The sequence below is a fragment of the Haemorhous mexicanus genome, chromosome 1 (genome assembly GCF_027477595.1).
Source record: "Haemorhous mexicanus isolate bHaeMex1 chromosome 1, bHaeMex1.pri, whole genome shotgun sequence".
Classification (NCBI taxonomy): domain Eukaryota; kingdom Metazoa; phylum Chordata; class Aves; order Passeriformes; family Fringillidae; genus Haemorhous; species Haemorhous mexicanus.
This window is the reverse complement of record NC_082341.1, coordinates 90456302-90482521: the sequence shown is the minus strand read 5'-3', so window position 1 is coordinate 90482521 and position 26220 is coordinate 90456302. Positions and strand designations below refer to the sequence as shown.

The window sequence follows — 26220 nt, the reverse complement described above, 5'->3', positions numbered from 1 at the left end:
TCAAGCATGATTCCCCTTGTGAATCCATGTTGACTACTGACAACCTCATTTTCCTTCACAAGCTTAGAGATAACATCCAGGAGGAGCTGTTCCATCACCTTTTCAGGGATTGACGTGATACCTGTGGTTTCTTTCTAGCCCTTTCTCAAGTCACTGGAGTGACACTGGCTTTCCTCCAGTCCTCAGGCACCTCTCCTGTTGTCCATGCCTTTTCAAAGATGATGTACAGTAACTGAGCAATAACATCTGCCAATGCTAATTAAATGCTAATTAAGCTGCCCATCTCAGACAAAACACTTCATCAGTTTTAGATTAGGTATCAGTACTGTCAGCCATGCTTTGTTAGAGTCAAAAATTAACATACTGGAGTTCACTAATATATGTAATCACCAGTATAATAACAAATAACCTATTAAAAACATAAAAAATTGATAAATATGACTCTCAACTAAAAATGCAATCAAACTTAAGACTGTTACATGCACAAATCACAATAATCAAAGCCTGCATAACAGTTCTTTTGATAAGCATTCAAAAGCATTTACCTGAACCACTACAGTGAAAACTTGTATGTTATTCCCTAACTTAAATAATTCTGAAGAGAAAGCTAACTGATAATATGCTTACTTTTTGTGTATTCACAGAACTCAGCAGGGGGAGCATAGAGCCTACTGCAAAAATTCTTTTTATGAGACTCACTTTTAAGAATGGCTAAACACGAATTATGATAGGCACAGAAGTTATTACTGAAATTCTAAGTCCACCAAAGGAAAATGTGTTTGAACAAAATGGACAAACAAGAAAACAAATGCTTCTTCACTCATAATTTGCTGATGTAATCCTGACAGCTAATTTTCAAGCCTTCCAGAAGCACAACAACATCCTAAATAAATGAATCCTAAAACTCCTGGCTTAAAGTCATTGATGCTGCCAAGAAATATCCCCATACCCAAAAGTGGTATTTTTGCAAAATGGTACAGATTCTCCAGTGACAAAGTCACTGTTTATATTCTAATCTAAAAGTATTCATGTGTTTTGAATTTTTTGGCCACCTAAATTAAAATTCTCTAGGCCTGTTTCTGCCTACATTCATGAGTATAATTTCTTTAGATTTTAAGTGGGTTTGGTTAGCTATAATTAAACTGTCATACTGTATTAATATTTTAAGCTCAATACAGAGAAGAAACAGAAGCTAAGCATTTTTCTGTGGCAATTAGAACAATGGAATTGTAGGCAATAATGGAAAGTGTGGTATAAACAAATGTCATGCCTCTTACTATGAAGAATAAATAAAGAGAAGAGATACAAAATAGACAGAGAGTACAAAGCAGTTGCTTCCATCATAATAATGGAACCTTATGCTGTTCTTTTCTCCTTAAATCTTCCCAAAGTTTTTCACATAACCAAGCACAATCTGGAAAGGTGGAAAAGGAAGTTGACCATGAGAGGATCTCCAGATTAGAGTTTCTCTCTACTTCACATGTTTACTTTCTAAATATGTTGAGTGCAGTTTTGGCTGTATTTCAGATTTCAATATCAGACATAACCAATTTGTGCCCAGCTGTCACCCCTGCACACCCAACCTACTTTCTCAGCATTCAGCTGAGTTCTTTTCATAATTGTTTATTTTGACAATACCAATGGACTATGTACTATACAAATACAAACAGAAAGATGATCCTTAATTTTAAGAATTTATAAACAGAAGACAATATTTGGCCACACCCAGAGGGCAGAGTACAGAAAAACAAGACAGTATTTTTCAGTAGAATAGACTGTGGTCTCAATAAAACCAGAAGCTAAACTCTCATCAAGTTTTTGTAAAGCAGCACTGGAGAATTCAAAGTGGGATATTAGAGAAAAAATAATTTTCTGGGGAATTCTTCCACAGTGTGAAAGATAACAAGAGAGAAACAACAGCAGTGCTATTTTTCATAACTTGGCCAGCAGGCACCAAAGGTAGTCTGGAAGCAGACACTGATACCTCACTGCTACCTGGGCAATGGCACAATGCTTAGAGAAAGCAAAGTGAAATGGTTTGGTTGGATGTGATTGAAAATGGGGAAGCAACAGTGACACAGACACTTGCCTTTTATACTGCTATCACCACAAGACTGTTTTTGCAAACTTAGAAATGCAATTATATGTTAAGACACAAAATGACAGAAATTTTCACTGTATGGGTACATCCATTAGAAATACAATGTGGAATGTGAAAAACTGTTAAGTTAGAAGACCTAGAGAGGACTGAGAATCAAACATGATGCTTAGACAATAGCCTTGGAACTAAGTAATATGGCAAAAAGCAGCTAAGAAAGGAGGGGAAGACTGTGAGCTCTGCTGTGTCTGTGCTGTGAAGCTCTGTCACTACAAGACAAGTAAGAAAAACTCTTTAATTTGGAGAGAAGCTCTTACTACAGAATTAAACTCAGGGCACTACCACCAGCACAAAAAGGTATTTATACTCAACAAAAAATTCAGTCAACAGATTGAGTACCTAATAACAATATTGCTCTATCATCAACTCTATAATTTACAACTTTACAATTCCTCTATCATCATAGCTAAATTACTTTTCCATTTAAACTTGTTATTAACTTGCTCCATTATTAAGCACATATAGATGTATAACTAATTGCAATATAAACAAATAAGCTGATGCATAAAAAAGCCTAGATGAAATCAAGAATACACACTTTTCAGCCCAGCCAAAGTGCCTCTACACCTCTGCACCCAGCATGAGCAACAAACAGGAGGAGTTGGAAGCCTTCAGAAGAAAGCAATGACCCAGTTGCCACTACTGAAACTTGGTGGGATGAATCCATGACTGGCGTGTGGCTACAGGCTGCTCAGAAGGGACAGGACAGGAAGGAGGGTTAAAGGGGTTGCTCTCTACAATAGATGGATAGAGTGCAACGTGCTGTCCCTGGAGAACAGCCATGAGCAGGTAGAAAGCCTGTAGGCAGGAATCAGAGACCAAGGCAATAAAGGGAACCCTGTGGTCAGTGTCTACTACAGGCTGCCTGACCAAGGAGAGCCTCCTGACAAAGCCTTCTTGCTCCAGCTGCAGGAGGCATTGTGCTGGAGGCTCTTGTCCTGCTGGGGAACTTCAAGCACCTTGTCATTTGCAGAGAAGCAGCACAGTGAGCCATAGGGAATCGAGGAGACCCCTGGGATGAATGGAGGATAACTTCTCAAGACAGGTCAGAGACAGCCCTAACAGAGCTAGACCTGGTGGTCACCAAGCCCTGCCTGACCAACCCAGTGGCCTTCTATGATGGAGTGACTACATCAGTGGAATAGCTAGGGATATTACTGTTCTGGACTGCTGCAAAGCCTTTGAGCCAGTCCCCCACAATGTCCTTGTCTACAAACTGGAGAGATTTGATGGGTGGACTATTTGGTGGATAAGGAATTGGTTGGACGGTTGCATCCAGAGCAGGAGTCACTGTCTCAATGTCCCAATGGAAAACGATGATGTCTCTCAGGAGGCTGTGCTGGGATCAGTGAGATTTAATGTATTCATTAATGACACAGGTGAAGGGATTGAGTGCACCCTCAGCAAGACTGCAGATGACACCAAACTGAGTGGTGCAACTGACAAGCCTGAGGGATGGGATACCATCCAGAGGGACCTGGCCAACCTCAAGAAATAGAAGGTGGCCCATGGGAAACTCATGAAGATCAATGAAGCGGAGTGCAAGGTGATGCACCTGGGTCAGGGCAACCCCAGCACTAACACAGGCTGGGGGATGAACCGACCAAGAGCAGCCCTGCCAGGAAGGGCTTGGGGGTGCTGGGTAAAGAATGAGAGGCTGGACATGAGCCTGCAATGTGTGCTTGTGACCCAGAAGGCCAAACATGTCCTGGGCTGCACAAAAAGCAGCGTGGTCAGCAGGTTGAGGGTGAGGATTCTGCTCCCCTGTTCTGCTCTCCTGAGACTTCACTTGGAGTATTTCATCCAGTTCTGGGGTCCCCAGCACAGGGAAGATATCAACCTGTTGGAATGAGTCTAGAGGAGCCACCAAGATCATTAGAGGATGGAGCACCTCTCCTACACAGAAAGGCTGAGAGAGTTCTCACATGTAGAAGAAGAGGCTCCAGGGAGACCTTACAGCAGCCTTCCAGTACCTAAAGGGGGCCTACAAGAAACCTGGAGAAGGACTATTTACAAGGGCATGCAGTGACAGGACAAGGGGGAATGATTTTAAACTGAGGGTAGGTTTAGACTGGGTATTAGGAAGAAATTCTACTGGGAGGGTGGTGAGGCACTGTAATGGGTTGCCCAGAGAAGCTGTGGATTCCCCAGTCCTGGAAGAGTTCAAAGGGCTGGACAGGGCCCTGAGCCACCTGATGTAGTTGAAGATGTCCCTGCCCATGGCAGGGTGGTTAAACTAGATGATCTTAAAAAGTTTCCTACCAACTCAAACTATTCTCTGATTCTTTTAATTTTGAGATATTAAAAAAAAAAAAAAAAAACCTACAAACACAAACAAACCAAAAAAGTCCTCCAAAAATCCTGGACATGATTATGATTCTGGATTACCTAAAGAGAATCTCTGAGAACACTTTCAGTAAAGAGACAAGTATTTGTAGTACATCTGTCTGAGATGGAGTTAATTCTCCTTGGAGCAGCCGGACTTTGTATTTGTGATTAAAACTGTTGATAACACACCCATGTTTTGGCTAATGTGGAATAGCATGGATTCCTCTTTTTCACATCCTGCTCCCCTGCTTACCCCAGTGAATTGGCTGAGGGTGGGCAAGAGACTGGGACAGCACACAGCTGGGACATTTGACACGAACTGACCCAAGCAATACATCATACCATATAGTATCAGGCTAAGCAAAAAACCTCAGGGACAGGGGGAGAGCAGGAAGGATGTTCATGGCTACACCATTTGTTTTCCCAAGCATGATTAAGCATGCTGAAGCTTTTTTTGCATTTTGGCAGAATTGGCTGACATCTGCCTGCTGATGGGAAGAGTGAATAAATTTCCTTTTCTGCATGCAGCTCTTGCTTTCTATACTGGGCTGGCATTATCTTCATCCACAAGACTTCTTGCCTTCCTTCTACTTTCTCTGCCTTGAAAGAGGGCAGGTGAGTGAGTGGCTGTGTGGGTGTGAGGCTCTTGTCTGAGCCCAACACATCACAAATTTTAAAAATATTTGTCTTCTGACTACCTAATGTTTGAAAAAGTCTGCAGTTAAATTCAAAGATCCATATACATTTTGCAGTAAGTTTACTACTCCAGTGTGGCAGAAAAAGAGATACAAATTCAAAGTTTGTGACAAAATTGTGTTTGTAACAAATTGTTTCACAGCTGGATACAAATTACAAATATATTAAATAAAGAGCAGTATTACAGAATTGCAATCTCTTTGATGCTGGAAACTTCTCTAAAACTATTTTTAAAAGTAAAAATGTATCAGTAAGATTGTCAGTGAGATTTGATAAAAGCAAAGAAAGTTTTCATTTTCATATTTAAGTTCTCAGCTTGCCAGCTAATCAGGCAAACAGACATACAAGTCTTGTAGTTAAAGCACAATCATCACGTGTCTACTTCTGAAAGACCTCTGAAAGACAAAGATACAGGAAGATTGTTCTAATGTGACAGAAAATTTAAATTGAGACTTCTGTATCTTTCCATGTTAGTGAAGCTCAGAAATTTTCACAAAATAAAAATCAAGGTAAAAATCAAGCTGAGAATATGACTTCACTGTACCCATTATAACTGTCATTGCAGAAGATAAACTCAAATATTGCAGAAAGAGAAAATATGCTATCAAAGAAATAGTATTAAATCCATACACAAAATCACGTAGAAAGTCTCTCAGCAAACTGATTGCGGGCTAAGTGACAATTGATCAAATATTTCCCAGAATTCTAAACTGAAAAAACAAATTAAACTAAAATTTTCAGTACAGATAACTAGATATAAACTTTCAAATAATGAAGGAAAGACACATAACAAAGAAATCAGTGCGCAAAATGCAACTGAAATGAGAAATATGACTGGCCATTTTATCCATGAAAAGTTTTAAGTCTTTCCTCGCCCCTTCACAAGACTTTGAGCAAAGACATTCACCCATAGAACTCAAAACAAACTCTTTTCAAGACAGCAAAAATATTTAGGATTATTTCTTACAAAGTTCTGGATGTTAGGAAAAGCAAATTATTTCATTCTCAAAGAGTCAGTGGACCAAAATGAGAAATCTTAAGAGAGTAAAATAATATTTCTATCAGGGGAAAGTATGAAGGACAGAAAGTGTTATATACATACATTGCAGATTTTCTTACCAGAATACATTTCACTGTGTGGATTGCACTAGGGTCCTTGTTGTTAGCTGCCCAGTGAAGTGGGATTTTTCCTTCAATATCAGGAATTCCAATATTTGAATCATGTTTGATGAGAAGTTTCACATGCTCTGGGTTATTGTAGTAGGCACTCCAATGCAATGCAGTTTGCTGCAATAAAATTTTCACAAGCTTTTTCAACACGTTGAAAAATTGTTGAAACATGAAAATTAAAGTTGGCTTAAAACCAGCTTTAAACAATAGGTAAATAAGCAAGCATTTGTTGTACTTCAATAAAGAGGACTGACAAAAAACTGAGCACATGTACCTGGGGTGGCTGACAGCTGAAAATCTATGAAAACAGGCTTTAACCAAAGCTGAACAAAGGCCCATTTACTTTAGTAAGAGCAGATCATCACCTACTGAGGTCTGAGTCAAGTCTAAGCTGCATCACCTTATAGGAGATCCAAACTGAGAAGCCCTTATGCTTGGAACGTAAGTATCTCTGCTAGGACACTGCTTTTTATGAAGATTTGTTGGACTATGGCAAGAGAAAAATGTGCATGCCACTTAGCACTGTCCTGATGGCTATTTGGTGCAGCAGTTCAGACCTAGAGAAAATATCTGTGCTCTGTATTAAGTAATGACATCCAAGGTAGAATGATCTGAACCAGGCCTCAGCCCCCGAGCTGCACTACAGAACAACTGCAGTGATTAGTGTGGTCCCTCTTAAATTTCAAACTCTGTGGGGATAACACAAATTGACAGGGACTACTTTTCACTAGGGGAAGGTGACACTGTATGCTGACACTGGACTCAGATCCCTCTTGAACTAAGGTTTTGACTTGACTGTCTGGGATAACTCAGAATTCTGAGGTTGAATATTAGTGAATCTAATGCCCAATGGCAGTCCAATAAAACTTCAAAAGGCAATCCATGCTCCTACTGCCAATTCCTGACTGCCAACAGCTTTTTCACAGGCCTTATCAATGTTCATAACTGCATAAGCAAACCAATGTGTGGGGGTTTCTTAACCAGCAAAACATTGGCATATTAACAAGTATTTCATTTACCAGACACACCTCTCCCAGCTGCCAAGTAACAGAGAGTTATAAGATAAAGAATGAATTTTTTTCTACAGCTCACCCCTACTAAACATTACCTGGTGCTTTGATTGGAAACAGAAATAACTCCTGCAGGACATTTGTGTATTGAAGTACAATACCCTGCATTAGCATCCTGAAACAGTGACACGGAATTTCTAAGTTCACCATCATATCCTTAACTTCTCTGTGAAGGAAGAAGGCAAAAAGGAGCCTATTTGCGTTCGTTGCTGCCAACTGTTAGCTTAGTACCATGGTAACAACAATAAGATAACACAGCCTTTTCTTCTGTTTGTCACTCACTGAAGAAGGGCTCCACAAAGTGCCACCACAGCCTAGTACCAGTAAAAATTTGCACTAAATTTGCAAGTGTTATTTATTAAATGGAGGTGACCAGTTTTCCTGGAAAACAACAGTTGCAATGAAAGCAGAAAGTTTTGGTTACCAGAAGGCCAACATAGCCTTGGATCACTGACTTCTCTCACCTACAGCCAGATTCAGTCTGTTACCGACATGGAAGCAGATGTAAAGGACACTTGTTCTCCCTCATGTTCAGGAATTATATTTGACAATTTTGATGTGCACAGTTGCATCAAGGAAAGTGAAAAAGCCATGTGCCCAACATGATCAGCCAGGTTGGACTCAGTGCCTGAGATCATCTTTCACCAACATGAATTCCATTTTTGATACTGCAACTACTCAGGACACGAGCCGGGAGAAAAGTGCTCCATGTTTTGTGGGGAATCTGGCAATGCTTTAAATACTGGCTTGGAAATCTGCTGAACAGACAAGGTTGCTAAATGGTTTTGGCTGGTTTATTCATACCTTTGTTAATTAATTCGCATGGTCATGAAGCCAGCATGAGTTCTCCAGAATGACTGCTCCAATTATAGGCAGTTTTCTAGTGACTCTTATCATTACAAGATTCTAAATGTGAGGTTTTTCAAAGGCAGAAAAGCAACATAAGCACATGCTATCCAGACTCTAACAAGGATCACAATGTTACAGAAAGGTTTGGATGGTTTTTGAATCCTCTATTGTTGTAACTACTCTCAAGAAGAAGGTCAGTGGAGCCAGTGCAATGAACTTCGACATCATTAACACCAGGAAAATATTAATATTTCTACTTTGAAGACCTAGAAAAAATTTATGACAAACAATTTTTTGCACACAACTGCTTGATATAAAACTAATTTTTGAAGTTGCTACAAATCTTAAAATAAGCAGTTGTCTTAAAATAAGCAATACTTTTACCTTGTTTCTGTCCTGGGTATCCACTTCTCCAGGTGCCATATATTTTAACAACAAAGCTAAACATTTTGGACTTTTGTGACGTGTAGTTAAATGCAATGGTGTCATATCCTCTAGGTCCTTCTGCATCCAGTTCCCTCTACGAGCCAGCAAAAGTTTCATGAAGCGGTAATTTCCCTGGGCAAAGAAAAATAGCAAAAATTTATGTCAATTTATCAAAGCAAATTATGATACTTAGATACATTTTTTTTTATTATTATATTGCACTGTCTAAAAAAGCTTCTAGAAAAACAGCTCAAAGCTTTGGAAACATCTAATGAAGTTTTTTTTGATAACATGAACAATTTTTTTGGTAACATTTTGTTAACTCCTCATTTTTAGGTCTCTCATACTACTTGGTTTTAGATATTTATATTCCATTAGCAGAATAAGGCAGGGTTCATTAATACCAAAAATTCTGTAATATTAACAGTTTGTTAACTGTTTAACCTCAGTAAAAATCATGTAAAAACTGAAATAAGATCATTACGTGCTGGTTTCAGCAAGGTAAACAGTTATCAGATGCTGAATAAAGCTAAACATGAAGAAAAAATATAATTTTCAAAACGAAAGTAAGAAAAATAACCAGGAATTATTCAGAAAGATAACATCTGAATACACAGCAAATATATGCAGAAGTGATTGCTTCTTACATTTTTAAATTGAGAACTGTATGAGTTTTGGTCTACAAAATATATATAATAAATGGATGGGACAGCTAGCTTTACAACACATTGAAAATACTTCACACTAGGACTTTCACTAGGTTTTCACTATGTCTTCAAAAGAAATAACATAGAAATGGTTCTTTGACATAAATATAATGATATAATACATTAGGGTGGATCCCAAAAAACCGAATCTGTTTTTATTTCTCAAATCAGTGAAAAATTAAAGACATGAACATGCAATCATGAAGAAGCTGTACTGATTTAGTAGTACAGGCAGCTTTGACTTGCTACTACCCCTTGCTTGAAAGTTATTTTCCATAAAGGAGAGATGCCACATACAACAGTTTCATGCTTCCACTTCCCAAAGTCTATGGATTTATCAAACCACCTTCAGCAGTTAAGTTGCAATCAAGGACCAGCAACTGGAGCAATGACTCATTAAAGCAAAATATCTGCACCTGCCTTCAGACATCATGATTTAAACACCCCAGCTCTTTTCACACTGTAACTTTTAACCTTTCCTAAAGTGAATGGAGTATGTTGTCTCCTAATTTTGCTCACTGTCTTCCAATTTTCCTCCAAGATACTAGTTTTTGCCGATTTCCCATATAGATCATTAACTTTAACTATAAAGAAAACAGAAAGCTCAAAAGAGAAGATAAATTCTACTAATTCTCTCCCACTCAGGGAAAAGCTGGAGCATTTGATGAAGCTTTATCAGACAATGTACACAGGAAAGGTGACACTCAAATCAATAGAAGTCATGTCTTTGGATTCTTCTGCTTATGAAACTACCTGCAAATTAACATACTTTAGTCTGCTACAATTCTTTTGCAAATTTTGCATGTTAGCTTAGTCCCCTTAGGCTGTCTTTGGAAAAACAATGAAAGGCAACCAAGTAGACAAGGGCAAGCAGTGCTAATGAGTGGGGGCACTTTGGTGTCTCATAAGGCAAAGTGTTTTTGTCAGCAGAATGGTAGGATGGAGACAGGCCAAAGGATTCCAGAGGCCTCCACAGGATCCAGTGCCAGGGTATAAAAAATATACAAATTTCATCTTTCAAAGCAGCCATAAACATTGGAAGGGCATACTTTACAAAAATTACTGTTCTGTTCTTTGTCTAATAGCAAGGGAAGACTCGAGCTTTACAAATGCAGAATGGATTTCACCAGGTACAGCCAAAATAAATGAACGTGACATTTTTTCCTGCTACACTATTTGATTTTAAAATGCAGATCAAGGAAAGCAAATCATGAATGAGCTCAGACAAAATTACTTCATCCTGCTTCTACCTTTTATTGTTACTAGTCCTTGCTGGTCAGTGATAGCTCTGCCACAGAACCTACCACAGACCTGCCTGAGCATGCAAACTTCTCTTGCCAGAGACAGCAGGGCTACTACAGCATTCCCAGTGAGAAGTGGCCAAATACACCTTCTTCTTCTGCTGGGTGTCAGGGAAAGCATAACCTCAGGATTTTGTCCCTGTAGTACACAGACCCATACCAAGCATACTCTGAAATACAAGGGCAGAACAGCGTGATGTCTGCAGAGCTCCTAAACCACAGAGAACACACTCAGAATTAATTCATGATAAATTTGGGGTGGAGTTAGGGATGAGAATACTCCTCATTATTATCATTACACTGTACAGGCAAATATGAGAAAAAATTTACACAACTCATTAAAAAAGAAAAATTAAAACTAGCAAAGAAATCTCGGTGTATCATGATGTGGTTGGCAATTAAAATGGAGGAGGAAAATATTAAATAACTTAAGAGAATATTAGTCTTGGAAGAAATATATCTGCTTTTCTCCATCACAGAGGATAATACACTTGTTTTCAATATTTCCTGCACAAAGTGCATGCATACCCATGAGAGAAAAAAAATTGGTTTTGTCTTGTTGACGGGTACTTATTAGAAGATTTACAAGTATATTCTGCTTTTTGAATGAATTCCACTGTAAAGAAGACTGAAAGTTAAAATAATGCATAAAACTAAGGAAACATGCCTTTTTATTATTACAATTTCTCTCCCTATACTGTATTTTATATTTGCTATTACACATTTTTTCATCAGTTACTACTACATTATTCTCTTGCATGCTCAGCCAACAAATCCCTCTCCTTAGCAAATGAATCTGTAATAAATCCCTTCATTCTGAAACACAAAAGATTCTGTTTCTTCCAAGTGATTTAAGATTTTTTAAACACTACCACAGAAAACATCTGTACTTACATTACTTATTTGAATTATCTTATTCATGCTTTTGCTTCTGACTACTGTTCTTTTCTTTAGTAATACCATGAATTTTACTGTCTTCCTTTCACTTGTTAGAAAACAATATTGTACTTTTTAATGACAATGGAAAATTTCCCCACCTTCAATTGATTACTGCTTAAGTTTATAAGTATGGAATGTATCAACATGCCTTGAAGGCAGATGTAATTTCGGTCTTATTAGATGGAGGGAGGGAATGCTTAATTTGAAAAGCCAATTCCTCCATTTTTATAAAGTTTTTTGTGTATAAAAAGTCTTTAAGCTGGCTAGGTTTTTACTCATAAATAATGCACTTGACTGGTCTAAACATTGCTGGGCAGCATGGAACTCTCTGAGTCAGTCCATGGTCTCTTACCATTGATAGTGACTCAAAATTTATTCTACTATGAACAGAAAACATCATGAGCAAACAGGATTAAATACTTGTACAGAAAACTTGGTTCCTGGCAGCCAAAATTTATCATTCCAATGCTAGTTCTTAATATTCCTTTAGATTCTGTTAAAAGTTTTTTTAAAATCAAAATACTTGACTCTGTAAACTACCAGAGTTTCAGAGAACAGCTGACTTCAACATAATCAGAAGAAATACTTCTGCTATTTCAAAAATTCAGCCTCGGGTACTAGTAGAACACATTTTTTTGGTAGACAGCTCAATAAGCAACCATGGCTCTGCCATCAAATAATGACTTCAAAGAAAGTTCTGGACTCCAAGCTAAGCAGTCAGAAAAACTTTCTGAACATTTTAATGGTGAAGAGAGTTATGGAAGAAGTATTTCAGTCAGAACCAATGAGTTTGCCAGAATTTAGATTATCTCTGAAATTGAAAAATTATCCCCAAAATTGCAGGTTTGGTCATTAAAAAAAGCTGTCTAGTGTATTCAATATGATTATACTTCCAGGGAAAGGTTTCAGTGGAAAATCACTGGTAAATTTTTCTGCCTAGTTTTCTGGGTCTAGAAAAAAATGTGTTTATTTCTTTATTATTCTAAAGCAGCTTTTTCAACCTATTTCCTCTCCCTGGCTTGTTGAGGAAGTGTAGTGAGAGAGCAGCTGGGTGGGCATCTGTCAAACAGCCAGAGTCAGGCTGTCCCATATGGTCACCTAAGTGAAAGGCTGAAGAAAAAATGAGCTCTGCTCAGTGGTGCTATAATTCTAATCACAGGTTGATGCTGAAACTACTGGTTGTGTTGCCACTGCACTAAAAACACTGGCCTCATACTTCACATCTTTCAACTCTGCACAACCCACAGTCCTGCTCTGAGTCACCCAGTGCCACATGCCCCTGTTTCAAACACTTCCTCAGAAGTTAAGTACTTTTCACAGCAAATTTTATTTCACAAGCATACAAACTTGCTTTAAAGAGTACACCTGGGTTCTAGAAATGTTCTGCTGATGTGCAACAGAGGTCTGTGAAAATTTATTTCCATTCTCATCCCACTATTTCTTGGTGAGTTAACTTGGTCATTATATTAAGCTGTGTGCTTCTACACTGACTTACCACTTCTCCTACCCTGTAGTGTGGGTACATCTCTGACACAAAACTTTTCATATTCGGGTTTTAAAAACACACTGCATAGATAAATACAGCACAACATAAATAAGCACAATGCCTTTTATAAGGCGAGAAATTGAGCTGTTCAAGGTAAAGCTAAGAGTCAGAGAAATACTGCATTTCTCCAAGCACATCAAAAGCACACCCACAGTTAGGCTCCCATCTCCTTATCATCAGTGGGATAAAAGGGGACAATGCACGTACAAAAACTGCTTATTTCCCTATCAGTTGCTCAGACCACATTTTCAAAAACTGTAACAATTCAAATCCACATGAAGTACTTAATATGACTTGAAAGACTGATTTTGTAATAATTTACAACGTAAAGCACATGAGCTGACAATGGTTACAGCACAGCTAGCCTTGAATTTTGGAGTACCTACAATGGACCCGTGAAGATTTAGGGCACTGTAAGGGTTGCCAGAGGAACTGGGGAAAAAGCAGCCCAGCATCTCTATACAACCTCCTGGTAAAAACAGCAGGGGTCATTAAAAAGAATGCCAAGCTGTTAAACCGTGAAGATGCTACTTTGGCTCCACTCCAAAATGACATACCTGCTTTCCCAGCACTGGGAACAGACAGACCTAAAGAACACAAACCCTTACAAAGGAGGTGGTTTTCAAGGGCTTTTCACTGCTGACAGTCACAAGCACTGAAGATGCAGTCAGGGCATACACTTGCAGCAGAACAGAAAGCCTTAGAAATATTTACAGATAAACCACAAATTAGAACTGAAGGTTGAAATTGACCCTCTGGATTAGTAAATCCATCCTCTGGCACCATAGGGAGCAAGAACATCTAATCCTTTTCAAAAATTCCTAGCGATTTCTTTTAAGTGGAATTACATGTTCAGGATTTTCTCCTCCCAGTTCTCTGTTTCAGACTCAGGCTTTTAGGTTTTGTTTCTTGTTTGAATTTTTTTTTTTTTAACCAACACACACAAGGACACATTTTATTCTTCTACCCATGAAAATACAGTGTGGCTTTTAAAATCTAAACAAGCATTGGTATTTTTATCTCAATAACAAAGGATAAACCCTACACTGCCCTCAAAAAATCATCAGCTCTCTGCACTCATTCTAGTTGAACTCTTCTATTTTGAACACAAGTAAGCAGAAATTACAGGGCTACCAGAGGGGGTCCCACAAAGTACCCTACTGAATCCCAATGACACTTGTCTACTGCTAGTGCATGCATCTTGTCAGGTATACCTAAAACAGCACTTCTCCCATGAATTAAGTACATTCTCCAATCACACAGTTAGCACATTACATCCTTCTCAGTCAGGTTTCAAATAATTAATTTATAATCCAGAGAATAAACCATTAGGTGCGTTGTCTGTTGTCCCCCCCTACACACCTCCCAGGACTTGCATTTTGGACTATAATGTTTCTAATAATTTCAATTACTTTCAGTATTCCCATTCTTCTGATATCCTAGCCACTGCCATCCTCTCTTTGACTGACAATCATGCATAACACTGTGCCACTCTTAAGTATCCTTCAAAAAACTACTACTCATGATTCTAAGTTTGCTCATGAAAAATACTGGCAAATATTAGATTGAAGTGAAACTATCAAGGAATTCCAACACCTGCTTTCTGATCTTACAGCTCATATTTCAACTGAATCTGTTTTCAGTTCATTATCAAATAATAATTTACCATTCCCTTACATTTTGTGTCTGTCCTAATTTCTAATTAAGATTGCAATTTTCCATCTAGCATCACAGTTAATATTTTTGTACAGGCCTAAAGAGGCAACCTATTGAATTTATTTCTATGAAATGAGCTAAGTAAATATCCAGTTACTCTTAAAGAACCTACTGCTGACAGAAGGTGCTCATTTTACCCAGTTTTCTATTTCTGCATACGTATTTATCCCCACATAATTTCAAATTCTTATTTGCTTCTGAGGTCAAATAGGCTGCCTCTCTCAGCTACTTCCTTCTCAAAACATTACTTACCACTACTTGAAAGTGCTATTGAATACCATAAATTCTTTAATGTCACAATTCCTAAAGAATGATTCATTGATTAAAATTCATTTGCACCTTATCCCTTGCTGTTTCTGTACTCATGAGATGAAATTTACCAAAAATCAGGCATTAACCACTGACCACAGCCAGAAAAGAGAGCCCTGCAGTAACTAAGCCTGGTCAGCAAGTGTGCAGGCAAGTGGTAAAACAGAGGCTCCACAAAATCAGGAGCACAAAGGTCAGCCTATTGAAAGGGCTGTGTTTGAAGACTGCAGTGCAGCAAGTCCACCAACCACGGCAGAAAGGATTTCAGAGATCTGATAATTATACATCTCTGCCGTAGGTTAATAATTTATTAGCTTATTAAATTTTGATTGTTGAAATATATTCATTATTAATTAAGCAGCACTTATGTAAGACATTTTAGCAAAATTTTCTTAGCAATCTTTTGTGCATTTAGCAATCAATAAATCCTCTTCAGAGGAATGTAATATATAATTCTGTTACTTTTACTCTTTCACAAACAGAACAGCACAAAATTATTACAGTTAAATTAATTGTAAAGATAAAGCATCTCCTGTTCTAATACTACACAAATCATAACACGGGCAGTGATTATACAACTATTAGATAATTATTATTGTACTTAAATATTATTAATGCTTTAATTTTTCTTTTAAACTCCCAAATAGTATTTAAGAAAGTAGAGCTGGATTATATAACAGCATCTTGAGAACAGAAAAACTAATTATATCATGGGTTATAGCGTACATATTCACTCATGTACACTTTTTATTTGCTTTAGACCCAGATTAAGAACTGGTAATGTACATTGAAATTTAGCATACCAGGCCACTGATCTCCTTTTCCAGAGAAGCACATTCTGTCCCAAGTATATAAATAAATAAATAAATAAATAAATAAATGTAAGAAACCCCAAACAGATTGCTATGATCTTTTCATAGTCAGATTAGATTAGTTAAACCCAGCACTCCTTAGACGTTGGAGTCAAGACTTAATCAGTGCTTGTGCCTGAAACACAAAAATGTCTATACTTTTTTATAGTGGCCCATAAGTTTCTAAAGACAGTAGAAATCTATACCTTTACAAATACTAAATCATATTGCACACACATTTTACCACTCATGGAGGTAAAAGATGCACAATGTGAAAGTATTTCAGATTTTGCCCTAAAAACCCAGGGAGAACAGATCAGCCACTTGGCACTGCATTAACATGCTTTGCCAACAGATTAGCACAGATGCTAAAGCCAAAGTTGAGAACAGTTCTTTGCCGTCAGATGCTTTCAAGAAACAGTGAAAGTCAAAAAACTTGAACTCCCTAATTGCTAGCTAAGCCTTTGAAAGACAAATACATCCATGAGGTTTCTCTTTAAAACCAAAATAGCAACTGAATTTAACCTGCTTACCTTCACAGAGTAGAAACTGCTCTTTGATCTACTCCATCTTACAGAAGATAATCTTACTGTACACACAAACATGCTCCTCTCTCTCCAGGGAGGAGGTGCTGAAGAGAGGATGCTTTACCTTACAAATATAGTTTGCACAAAATAAACAAATTTTCAAACCCCAAATATTTTAACAACCTTGGAAAGGAAAGGAAGGGGCTGTGCACATGGTTTCTTTAGAGGTTGTTTCATCTTTTAGCGTCTCTTTGAGAAGAGGCACATCCTAAGAATGTCAAAAACCACTTGGAATGATGTGGACTTCTGTCACCAACACCTACCAGTTTCAGTAGCTTTTCAGGAAACAAACTAAGCACTTAGAAAAACAGAATTTGATCTATCATACTTCTAATTTGATACCTAAAGGAACAGACTACTGTTCCAAAAGTTACTGAAATCCACACATCAAAAGGAGTATTTTGATATGCTTATATTGCCAAAAATCTCACAAGAATTCTTTAGAAGAAAAACTACTAAAAGAGGCTAGCAAGTAGATATATGAATTTAATTGCAAATAAGAATTATTTGGATTTATAAATTAACACTTGTGTTTTGAAATCTTACCTATGCATGAAATACTAGAGCTTCTTGTTTTCAAATACACTGAAACTGAATTCATATTGCCTGGTTACAACATCTACAAGCCCTGTAAAAGCTACCCTTTACTGTATATGACTGCACCATTCTTACAATCCTTGAATACCAGTAAATTTGTTTTAAACAGCTCCTGAAAAAAAAACCAAACAAAGTCAACATAGCTACTTAGAACCCCATTTTCTAATTAAAATTAGTAAAGCTACCATCAAAATATCAGTCTGCCTCTCTGGTTATCACTAAATAAGGGTTAACTCCTTGATTAACAAAGTAACTGAAAAATAAAAGCAAAAGAAAATCTTTAGGGTTATTGTTTTAGAAATAACCCTTAGCAGTCACCCACTGGACTACAGCTTTGAAAAAAATAAATCTGCAAACTCTTTATTACCTCTGGATAGTAAGGATGATGCCATGCCTTCTATCTAACAAACCACTGGTGGATTTAAATATGCAATGCTCTGCTAACCCCTTCAAGTCAACCATGACAAAAACATCACTGATTTTTGACATTGGGTTTAATCTCGCGAAGTACCCTTTTAGCAACTTTGTTAGCAGCATTCTAGACTCCAAAGTAAAACACTCAACTGGAGAAAATCTCAGACAGCTGAACAGAAACCTTATTTACCAGTTTTCAAGCTGAACGTGTTCATCTGTCTGGCAAAGCATCTTAGGCAATACATCAGCAGAGAACATCAGCACGACTTGAGGCCAGCTCTGACTAACACACATTTTGACTGAAAGCAAGGCAGTGTCTCAACTACAAGCAATTCTCCCTAAAGCCTCTTGCAAGATTGGCTTTACTCTCTTGGTTTCCATAGGAATAGACAGAACTATCAACTGGCACACAGTTAAAGAACACAATAGAGAAGACAACGGACCAGTGCTGTAAAAGCCAAGGTGAAACTGTTTCCCAGCATAGGCTGAAAGAAAATAGGTGTTTGTATCCTACAGCCTTTGGCCTCGTTTATCCATGGCCTGTACATGTTGCTCCTTTGTAGTGTCCTTGGCTCCTCAGCAATAAATGTTATGGTCAACCTATATAAATTAGTGGCTTTCATGTAAAAAACACTTCAAGGATGAAAATGCAATTAGCATTCTCATTTCCAGTTGATCTCTTCCACTGTTACTGAACTTGTTTTCCTGTAGTGTTCTTTTGAAGTCACTCAGGCAGAAGTACCCTCAACACACAATCGCTGGGGATTTACAACAAAGCCTGAGACGCATCATCCATATTTACAGGATCGCTGCCCACCTCTCCATAAAGAATCAAACACTAAGGTTTCAAAAAATACTTTATTTCAAATAATAGTGATTTGAAAGATTTGTCAGAAAGTACTGACCCCCTCCTCCACCCCAAAAAAAATACTATAAAATAAGTTACTACATTCATTTTCTTCATCTTAATGGTTTTGAGTTCAATTGTCTTGAACTAAGAGCACTGTAGGAAAACGAAGAAAATATATCCCTGAAACAGATGTATGCCTTTTAAAAATCTAATAAAAATGTTACAAATCACAGTATAACCCATGACAGAATTCTACCTGAAAACAAGTCTAAATAACAGCCATTTGTCCAGTCCAAGTCTTTTTATCCTACCTTTGTGCAGTGCTATTTCATTCTGGAAGCAAACTAATTGCCATTACTACTAAGCATCACTCTGACTAGTACTGTGTCACTACTGCCTTGTACTTCTTAATTGCACCCCTCTATGTGCATGTCATGTCCTTACAGACTGCTGGAAGCAACAGTGCTTGCAAAGTGAAAGTGTTGCATATATGTTCATTTTTGAGCACAGCTTCACAGAAGTTTTTGTTATTATTTTAACTGCTGTTTTATCTGCAAATAAAAGCATGCCTTTTATGTGATTTAAATATATTTCAAACATATTAAGTCCTATAACAAACCTCTGTGTGAAATAATTGCAAATCTACCTATCAATTTCTATTGGACGAGAAAAGGTCTCCAGCCACTGTGAAATCTCCAGAACTATTACAGAAGTAGACAGACAATCCATATTGAAAACAACCAGCAATAAAGGTAGGTTTGCTCTTAATTTAAATAATTATTCAGACACTTCAGGCTACTTTTACATATGGCATAATTTTATAGTTTCTATAGATACTGCAGTGATGTTTGATATTGAAAATGAAGCCATAATCTATTTAAATACTGGTAGATAAATCAAAGCCTTCAAAATCTACTCAAATTGCATCCTAGCAGTAATAAAAGTAGTAGATTTATTTCTCTTTGTTTGGACTAGAGGCAGATAAAATAACAGCTCAAGGTTGGTGTTGCAAAGCCTTCCCAAATCCACACCATATTAACAGTGTTGAAAAACACATCCTTTGTGTATAAATATCTATCTATGTTTAAATGTTCCCATCATAAGGCTGAACACACACAGATTATATTAATAACATAAATCAGTTAATATTTCACCAAAATTATTCCCCATTAATAAAAACTGGTAGCATTCTTCCTTAATCCTTCCTTAAAAAAAAGAAGTGTAACAAAAGATGGCTCCAAACTGCTCTACAAAGAGACAAGAAAATTTAGAATCTTAATAGGCAAGTTAAATTAATTTTGTCTTTTATGAAACACTGACATTAGCTGTTTCTTTTCAGGCAGCAACAGAATTTGCTTATGCAGTTCATACATATCAATTTTGACTTAAGTGTGATTTACTTAATTCTCTTTAATCAACAATTTAACCAACTGTTTGCAGACAAAGAGAGAGACAAATGAAAGATTAGTGCTCCTGGAGTTTGTGGCTGGCCATAAGATCTGAATTTATTTTTCAAATACCTCCTATAGCAGTAGGCTTGCATGCTGAAGACATCCTATCTTGTATCCTATTGATTCAAATGACAAGCCTGAGCATCAGATTAAGGATGTGTCAGACCCCTGATAGAAGATTCCTGGAGATTTCAGCAGAAAGGTGTCCTGTTTCAAAATGATCTATTGCTGCTACTTCATGTATTGAAGCATATGTGGGTACATTTAACACAAAACTAATTTGCCTGAAGTTAGAATAACATTTATAATCAGTGAAAACAAACATCTTCCTTTTTTACTGCAGAATAGCTGGGAAAAGACACCTTATTCCAAGAGAAATCACCCTACAGTCCACAAAATGGGACTAAACCAAACTGATGAGTTAATAATAGTGGAAGTTCTGTTTTAATTTGTCAGTGCCAAATCTGGACACAAACAAGTAAGTGGTTCCTCAGTCCCAACAACAATATTTCTTCTCATAACCATTAAAGATCACTCGTGGGGTCAGCTGCAGAGGGGCAATTAATGCAAGAATGATGTTTTAGAAAGGACACCCAGACAGGGAAATGTCTTTGTCTGCAAAGGTACTTTTAAAGGTACAGCCTTGGCAGCAGACATCAATGTCCTGGGAGAAGAGCTGGACAAGTCTCTTGTGCACTGAGGAATGCCACAATGCTAAACATGCTCAAGGAACAACAATAAGTGAAACAAAATGAATCCTATTCAGATCTGAAGTGTAACTCTCCAAGTGCTGCAAGCACCATGTTTAAAAAGAAAATACCATTTTTAAGATGCAGCTATTAAGTTAAAGATCAAATGATAGAGAAATTTTCACATGTCTTTTGAACAAAGCAAAACGAGAGAAGAGGAGGCAGCTATCTGACAACAAGTATGTAGGAGAAAACCAGCAGTTGAAACCAGGATAATTAAGTCAACTTAAAAGAGCCAAATATCAAGAAATATTTGGCTCTTTGGAACAATGTTCTTACAGAAAAAGCATTGTTCGTGCCTGAACAAATTACTTGTGTTTGCTGGGCATATTTATATCATGTTCAGTTCTAGTTGGTCTTTGCAATAAAATCTCTGAGTTGAAGTTATGCACCAATACTTTTTCAGACTTAAGTACTCATTCAAGGTGTTTTTTTAAAACAGGATCGCTTTACCTCCTCACTCTTGGTAACTGAAAATCTTCAAAAATTAATACAAATTATTTTATTTGTTGATAGTAACCTGAAAAATTATTGTTATGGAAGAGGACTTAGCAAAGATCAGAAAAAGTAGCAATAGGTGAGTCCAGAAGCTCTTCCAAATTTTACTCACAAAAGTATGCACTGAACTCAATAGATGAAAATAAAGTAATTCTACCAGCTGGCTGCACAGATATTTAAGATATCATTCCATATGCTATGTAGAATTAGTTCCTTTTCACTGGGAAACACAACACAAGCAGAGCTCCTCAATGTTCTGCCACCATGGTTTGCACTTAAACCATATTTGCAAAATCTTTTAGAAAAATCACTGCAGTCAGAGGCATTCCTCTTCTTATTATTTTAATGACATTTCATATTCAAATTTCAAGTGCTCAAGAGCAAGACTGCTCAACAGAGGCACAAGGATGATAATACAATATATATTCTGGGCCTGACAATATCCTCCTTGGATTATTTCAAGCCCAGAATGCATGGTAGCAAAAGATTTAAACCCAAGTGTAGGAAAGGAGGAGACTTACCAGAGCAAGAAGTGAAACAGAGATGCAGAGAAGTAAAATTACATCAGGTTTGAAAATGGGAGAGAGTGGTTTGTACAATGAAAAGAAATCAATTTTGTTAATGAAAATATTAACAAATATTTTGATATTGCTGGAGCAAAAGAGAAAGAAAACATCACCAATAGTGGTGTTTGAGTGAAGAAAAAATGGGAAAAACTGGGGAAACCACAGATCACTGTCATGGCAAGGAAGTTGTCTGGGAAAAAAATAATGGGTAAGGATTTTCATATCAAGTGTTTGGTAAAACTTTAGAAATTAAGATACTGAATTATGACACTCTTTTTATCACAATGGATAAAACAAAAGATGGAACGTTGCAAAAAAAAATTGGGAAATGGATAGATTTTCAATAAGGTAAATATATATCTTAAAAAAATAAATAAATAGTCCTGGGCTTGCTCATTTTACCACAGTGTGTCTACACTGCAGACAACCACATGAGCAGAAATGCTGGGTCAGTTTCATGGATATTATGGATACTGAAGCCAACCAGGCCACAGCAGCACAATACTTCTCCTGTAGCTCAGCAACCTTCAGCACACTTCAAGCTGTGAGAGTAGGCTATGATGTCACTTCTTCATCTGTCCATCCTGTAGCTCACACCAGAAGGTTAAATGTGCTTAAATCAGGTTAGTCAGACTCAAAAATAAATATCAAGATCATAAAGTCCAAGTTGGGGAAGCAATGAAACAAAGCAGAGAAAGATAAGTCATGAGAACTGGATTATCAGAAAATAAATTACAGAGGTACAGTACCTGTCAGATAAGTAATTCCAAATCCAAAAATTATTCAACACACATGAATTCAGGCTCTCACACAAAGATGGGTGTTTGAGAGCATGGCAGTTAATCTCAAAGGGATAAAACCCCCATGATTCCTAACACATAACGTCACTGAAATGTGATAACAGACAATCCATTCAAGATTTCTGCCTGTGGAATACTTACACTACTGTACTAATCTATGAAGATAAATCTGAGATGAAGGATGGGTTTGCCGGTATTTACAGCAGACTACCAGTAAAAACAATGTTGCAAGTCCAGATGACCATCAATAAGTGCTGCAGGGGAGAGAGGGGAGCAGCAGGGGAATCAATCCAAATTGAAACACCAATAGTAAAACCACTACTTCAGAATAAATGACCAAACACATAAGAAAAAATCTGTGAGTTTTGAAATAGCTAGAAGTCCATAAAAAAAAAAAAAGAAGAAAAATATAAAATTGTCTTTTGTTAAATTAGCTGATGCAAAATAAAGAGCTTTATTCCACTGTCTAAAGATCTTGCCATTTCCAGATCTGTTATACAGATAACTATGGCCAAGTACTGCAGATCTCAAGGCAAATGTGTTACTTAGAGAAGGGGAATACTGGCATGGTTACAGTTAAGACTTGCTTACAAGAAAGTGGCAGGATAAGATGACAAGTAAAGAAACCACTATTTCAGTAATTTTATAAGCAAATCCTTCATTAAAATGCAGTCCTATTATTTATTCTGATAAGGTAAATATTAGCACATCTGAGACATAAAATTACATTTCTACCAGCATAATGGGTCTTTCATTGGATTTATCTTACTTAGAACAACAGAAATCTTTCTCCAAGAAACAGGCAGAAAGCAAAGATCAAAAACAACAATAAGAAAATGAAGACAAAATTCCACTGATGATTTTGAAGTCCAGTGCAAGACTGGGTTGTAATAATTACTCTACTTACTTTGAAATAACTGCCTAGATCTCAAAAAATACACTGGCATCAACATATCTTTACCAAAAAAAATATTAAAATAAAGTATTTGATTTCCTTACAGCTTCCATTAAGTGATTGCTTCCAATGATAGATATTTTCTTCCGCCATGTCATAATCTTTTGCATTCATATTCCCTATCTGAGTAGTTAACTGGCTTTTTCTCAAGACATAAAACCAGCCTGATCTGGTATAACACTGCCAAATCTGTTTCACACAAATTCTGCCTGTCTCAGAGAGAGCGAGAGAGCGCACACCACGCATCCTCATTAACTAGAAAGATATGTAATTAAACAAGAAAGGGTTAAAGCGTATGTTAGCCTATTCTACTTTTCTATCTGTTACTTTTTAAAAAGCTTTCATGTGTCTTCTTCCTTGTTTCTGAAAGCTAACCATTCCTTCTTCCTTTCAGGCAAGCTGACATTTGACAGCTTAACATAGCTGACAGGGTTACCCAACAGCTCACCCTCCCTATTCTCAATCCAATTAGACCTCTAATCCTCCAGATGAAAGGCCCAACTACTCACGTTCCTCATGACAACGACAGCTATTGATTATTTGTCACTACAGCTAACACCTTCTCTGTCGAGGCCACTCTGACAGAAGCAAACCTACCAAATTAGACAGCACTTTATCTGCCCTGGAGGCCAAATGGCACAACAAGTAAAGGCTAATAAATGGTATAAAAATGAACAAATCATAACATTATGACAGGTTGATCGTTGCCAGCAGCTTCACAGCTCATGCTTGATGCTCTGTTAGACCTGTTCCTTCTCTTTTCTCTTCCACTCCTGCACCAACTTTGACTGAATTAAAGGCCAGAACAATTAAGGCATTTGACCAGCAAAGATAAGCTAGGATAGAAGTATCATCAAGGGACACGAATGTCAATAGCAGACTACCGTTTGTCAATAAAAACATTCCAGAGATGCAAATGCTCATGACTCTGCTCTCCACTAGGCTGTACTGACTCCCTTTGTACAGGGCTCCTCGAAAGCCCAGGCAGACACTCCGGGAAAATTAACCCCAGAAAACCAAGCTTGAGCTGGGAAACACTGAGGCAAGGATCTGCACCACTGAAAAATGAATCCCAATACCGTGCTAGATGACAGAGAGATGTTATAGTTGCTATTCCATTTAATATCTACACTCTTTTTTTCTTTTTTTTGTAGCAGAGTGATAGAAACCAGGACTACATAATTTGAATTTATCATTATAAATTTGCTTCAATTGTTTTTTCTAGGACAATATGCAGTATCTAGTGACACAGGACCTCACAAGTCACATCACTCCGAGGCAAATTGAAACCATTTATTATTCTCAGGGTGGTACTATCCAAAACCAGTGAGATTGGAGGCACAGTCCCTAAACTGAGGCTATTTGCTACAGCAAACGATAAAACACCAAAATAAAACACCACAACCACAAGAATATTGTTAAAATCAGGCAACCAAAAGAATAATGTGAGTAAAAATACACAAATGATTTAAACAGTTAAAAAGCAATTGATACTGCCCTGACAAAATTAATTAATTGATTATTCAACTATGCTAAAAAGAGTATGTTTTTCAGCAAGGGATTCCTATGCTTCTGGAAGTACTTAATAGCAGAAAAATATTATTAAATCAATTTACATGAAAACTTAATTTAAACTTAAAGTTTTAGTTAAAGACATAAAACATGAATATCTGCTGTTCTCCTTTAACTGAGGAATGTGTTCTTGCTCAAAATACAGCTTGCAAAGATAAAGGAAACTACTATGCAAGTGCAAGACAGTATTAATTTAAGAAATCTAAACACTGTGAAAATATCTATTCAGTTAAAAAAAAATCAAAATATGTAGTATTCCATTGTTTTAACTTTTGAGGCTTATAAAATATTTCTGGGGGTGAATACGTATTTATTAATAGTTTCAACCAGACACAGATGACTTAACACTTTACTTATGGGCAGTACAGCACAAAATATAGATATTTAAATAAGTAGTTTGGCAAAGAGGTCCTTTATGACTATTGGCTGAAAAAAACTTGGAACTTCAGGACATTTGGGTAAGTTGGCTCTCAGAAACCTCAAGCAAGCCTATAAATATAATTTGAAACAATATATAACATTGCTGTGAATAAATTTTAATTATTACTATTCCACATTAAAATGCACTCCAAATATAATAAATCACTGCAAAGAGGAGACAAATATTGTCATTTTCAAATACCATACAGTAACATTCAGTAGATACATTTTTATTTACATTTTTTTATACATTTCAAATAGCTGCCTGCCCTTTCCAGAAGGAGACCAGTTCAGAATTGCTAATGCTGAGCCCCACAGAAGCACCTGTGTGAAGGAGACCTACAGAGCTGCAACTAGCCTGACCCAACCCTCCACCCCAAGGAAGACTGAGCAAACTCTTTCCAAACTGCACTCATGCACAGGCACTTATGCCTGTGCTGGTGACAGAGAGCACACAGTGTTCTCAGAAGCTGTTCAGGTTTTCCAGGATCAAAAACTCCTTTATTGTTTATATTACAAATCTCCTACTTATCCCAGGTTATAGTCACTGCTATGGTTTGTTCTTATCTAGCAGACTCTCATTCTTTTTAACACATACCTTGATTAAAGAGAAATGGAACACATATCATTCTCCCAATTTGCTTTAAAAAAAAAACCAACCAAAAAACACAACAACGGTATGCTAGAGGACTAGG

At 37.1% G+C, this 26220-nt stretch overlaps 1 protein-coding gene across 4 annotated transcripts in view; it reads right to left on the bottom strand.

The window, feature by feature from the left end:
* INVS (inversin) overlaps positions 1 to 26220 on the bottom strand; it is an 84239-nt gene that overhangs the window by 39237 nt on the left and 18782 nt on the right. For all 4 annotated transcript variants that reach the window (XM_059855676.1, XM_059855702.1, XM_059855685.1 and 1 more), the window contains 2 exons: positions 8656 to 8829; positions 6302 to 6469 (listed from right to left, as the gene is read on the bottom strand). In XM_059855676.1, the coding sequence (XP_059711659.1) occupies positions 6302 to 6469; positions 8656 to 8829 (342 nt within the window). The remainder of the gene's footprint in view (positions 1 to 6301; positions 6470 to 8655; positions 8830 to 26220) is intronic.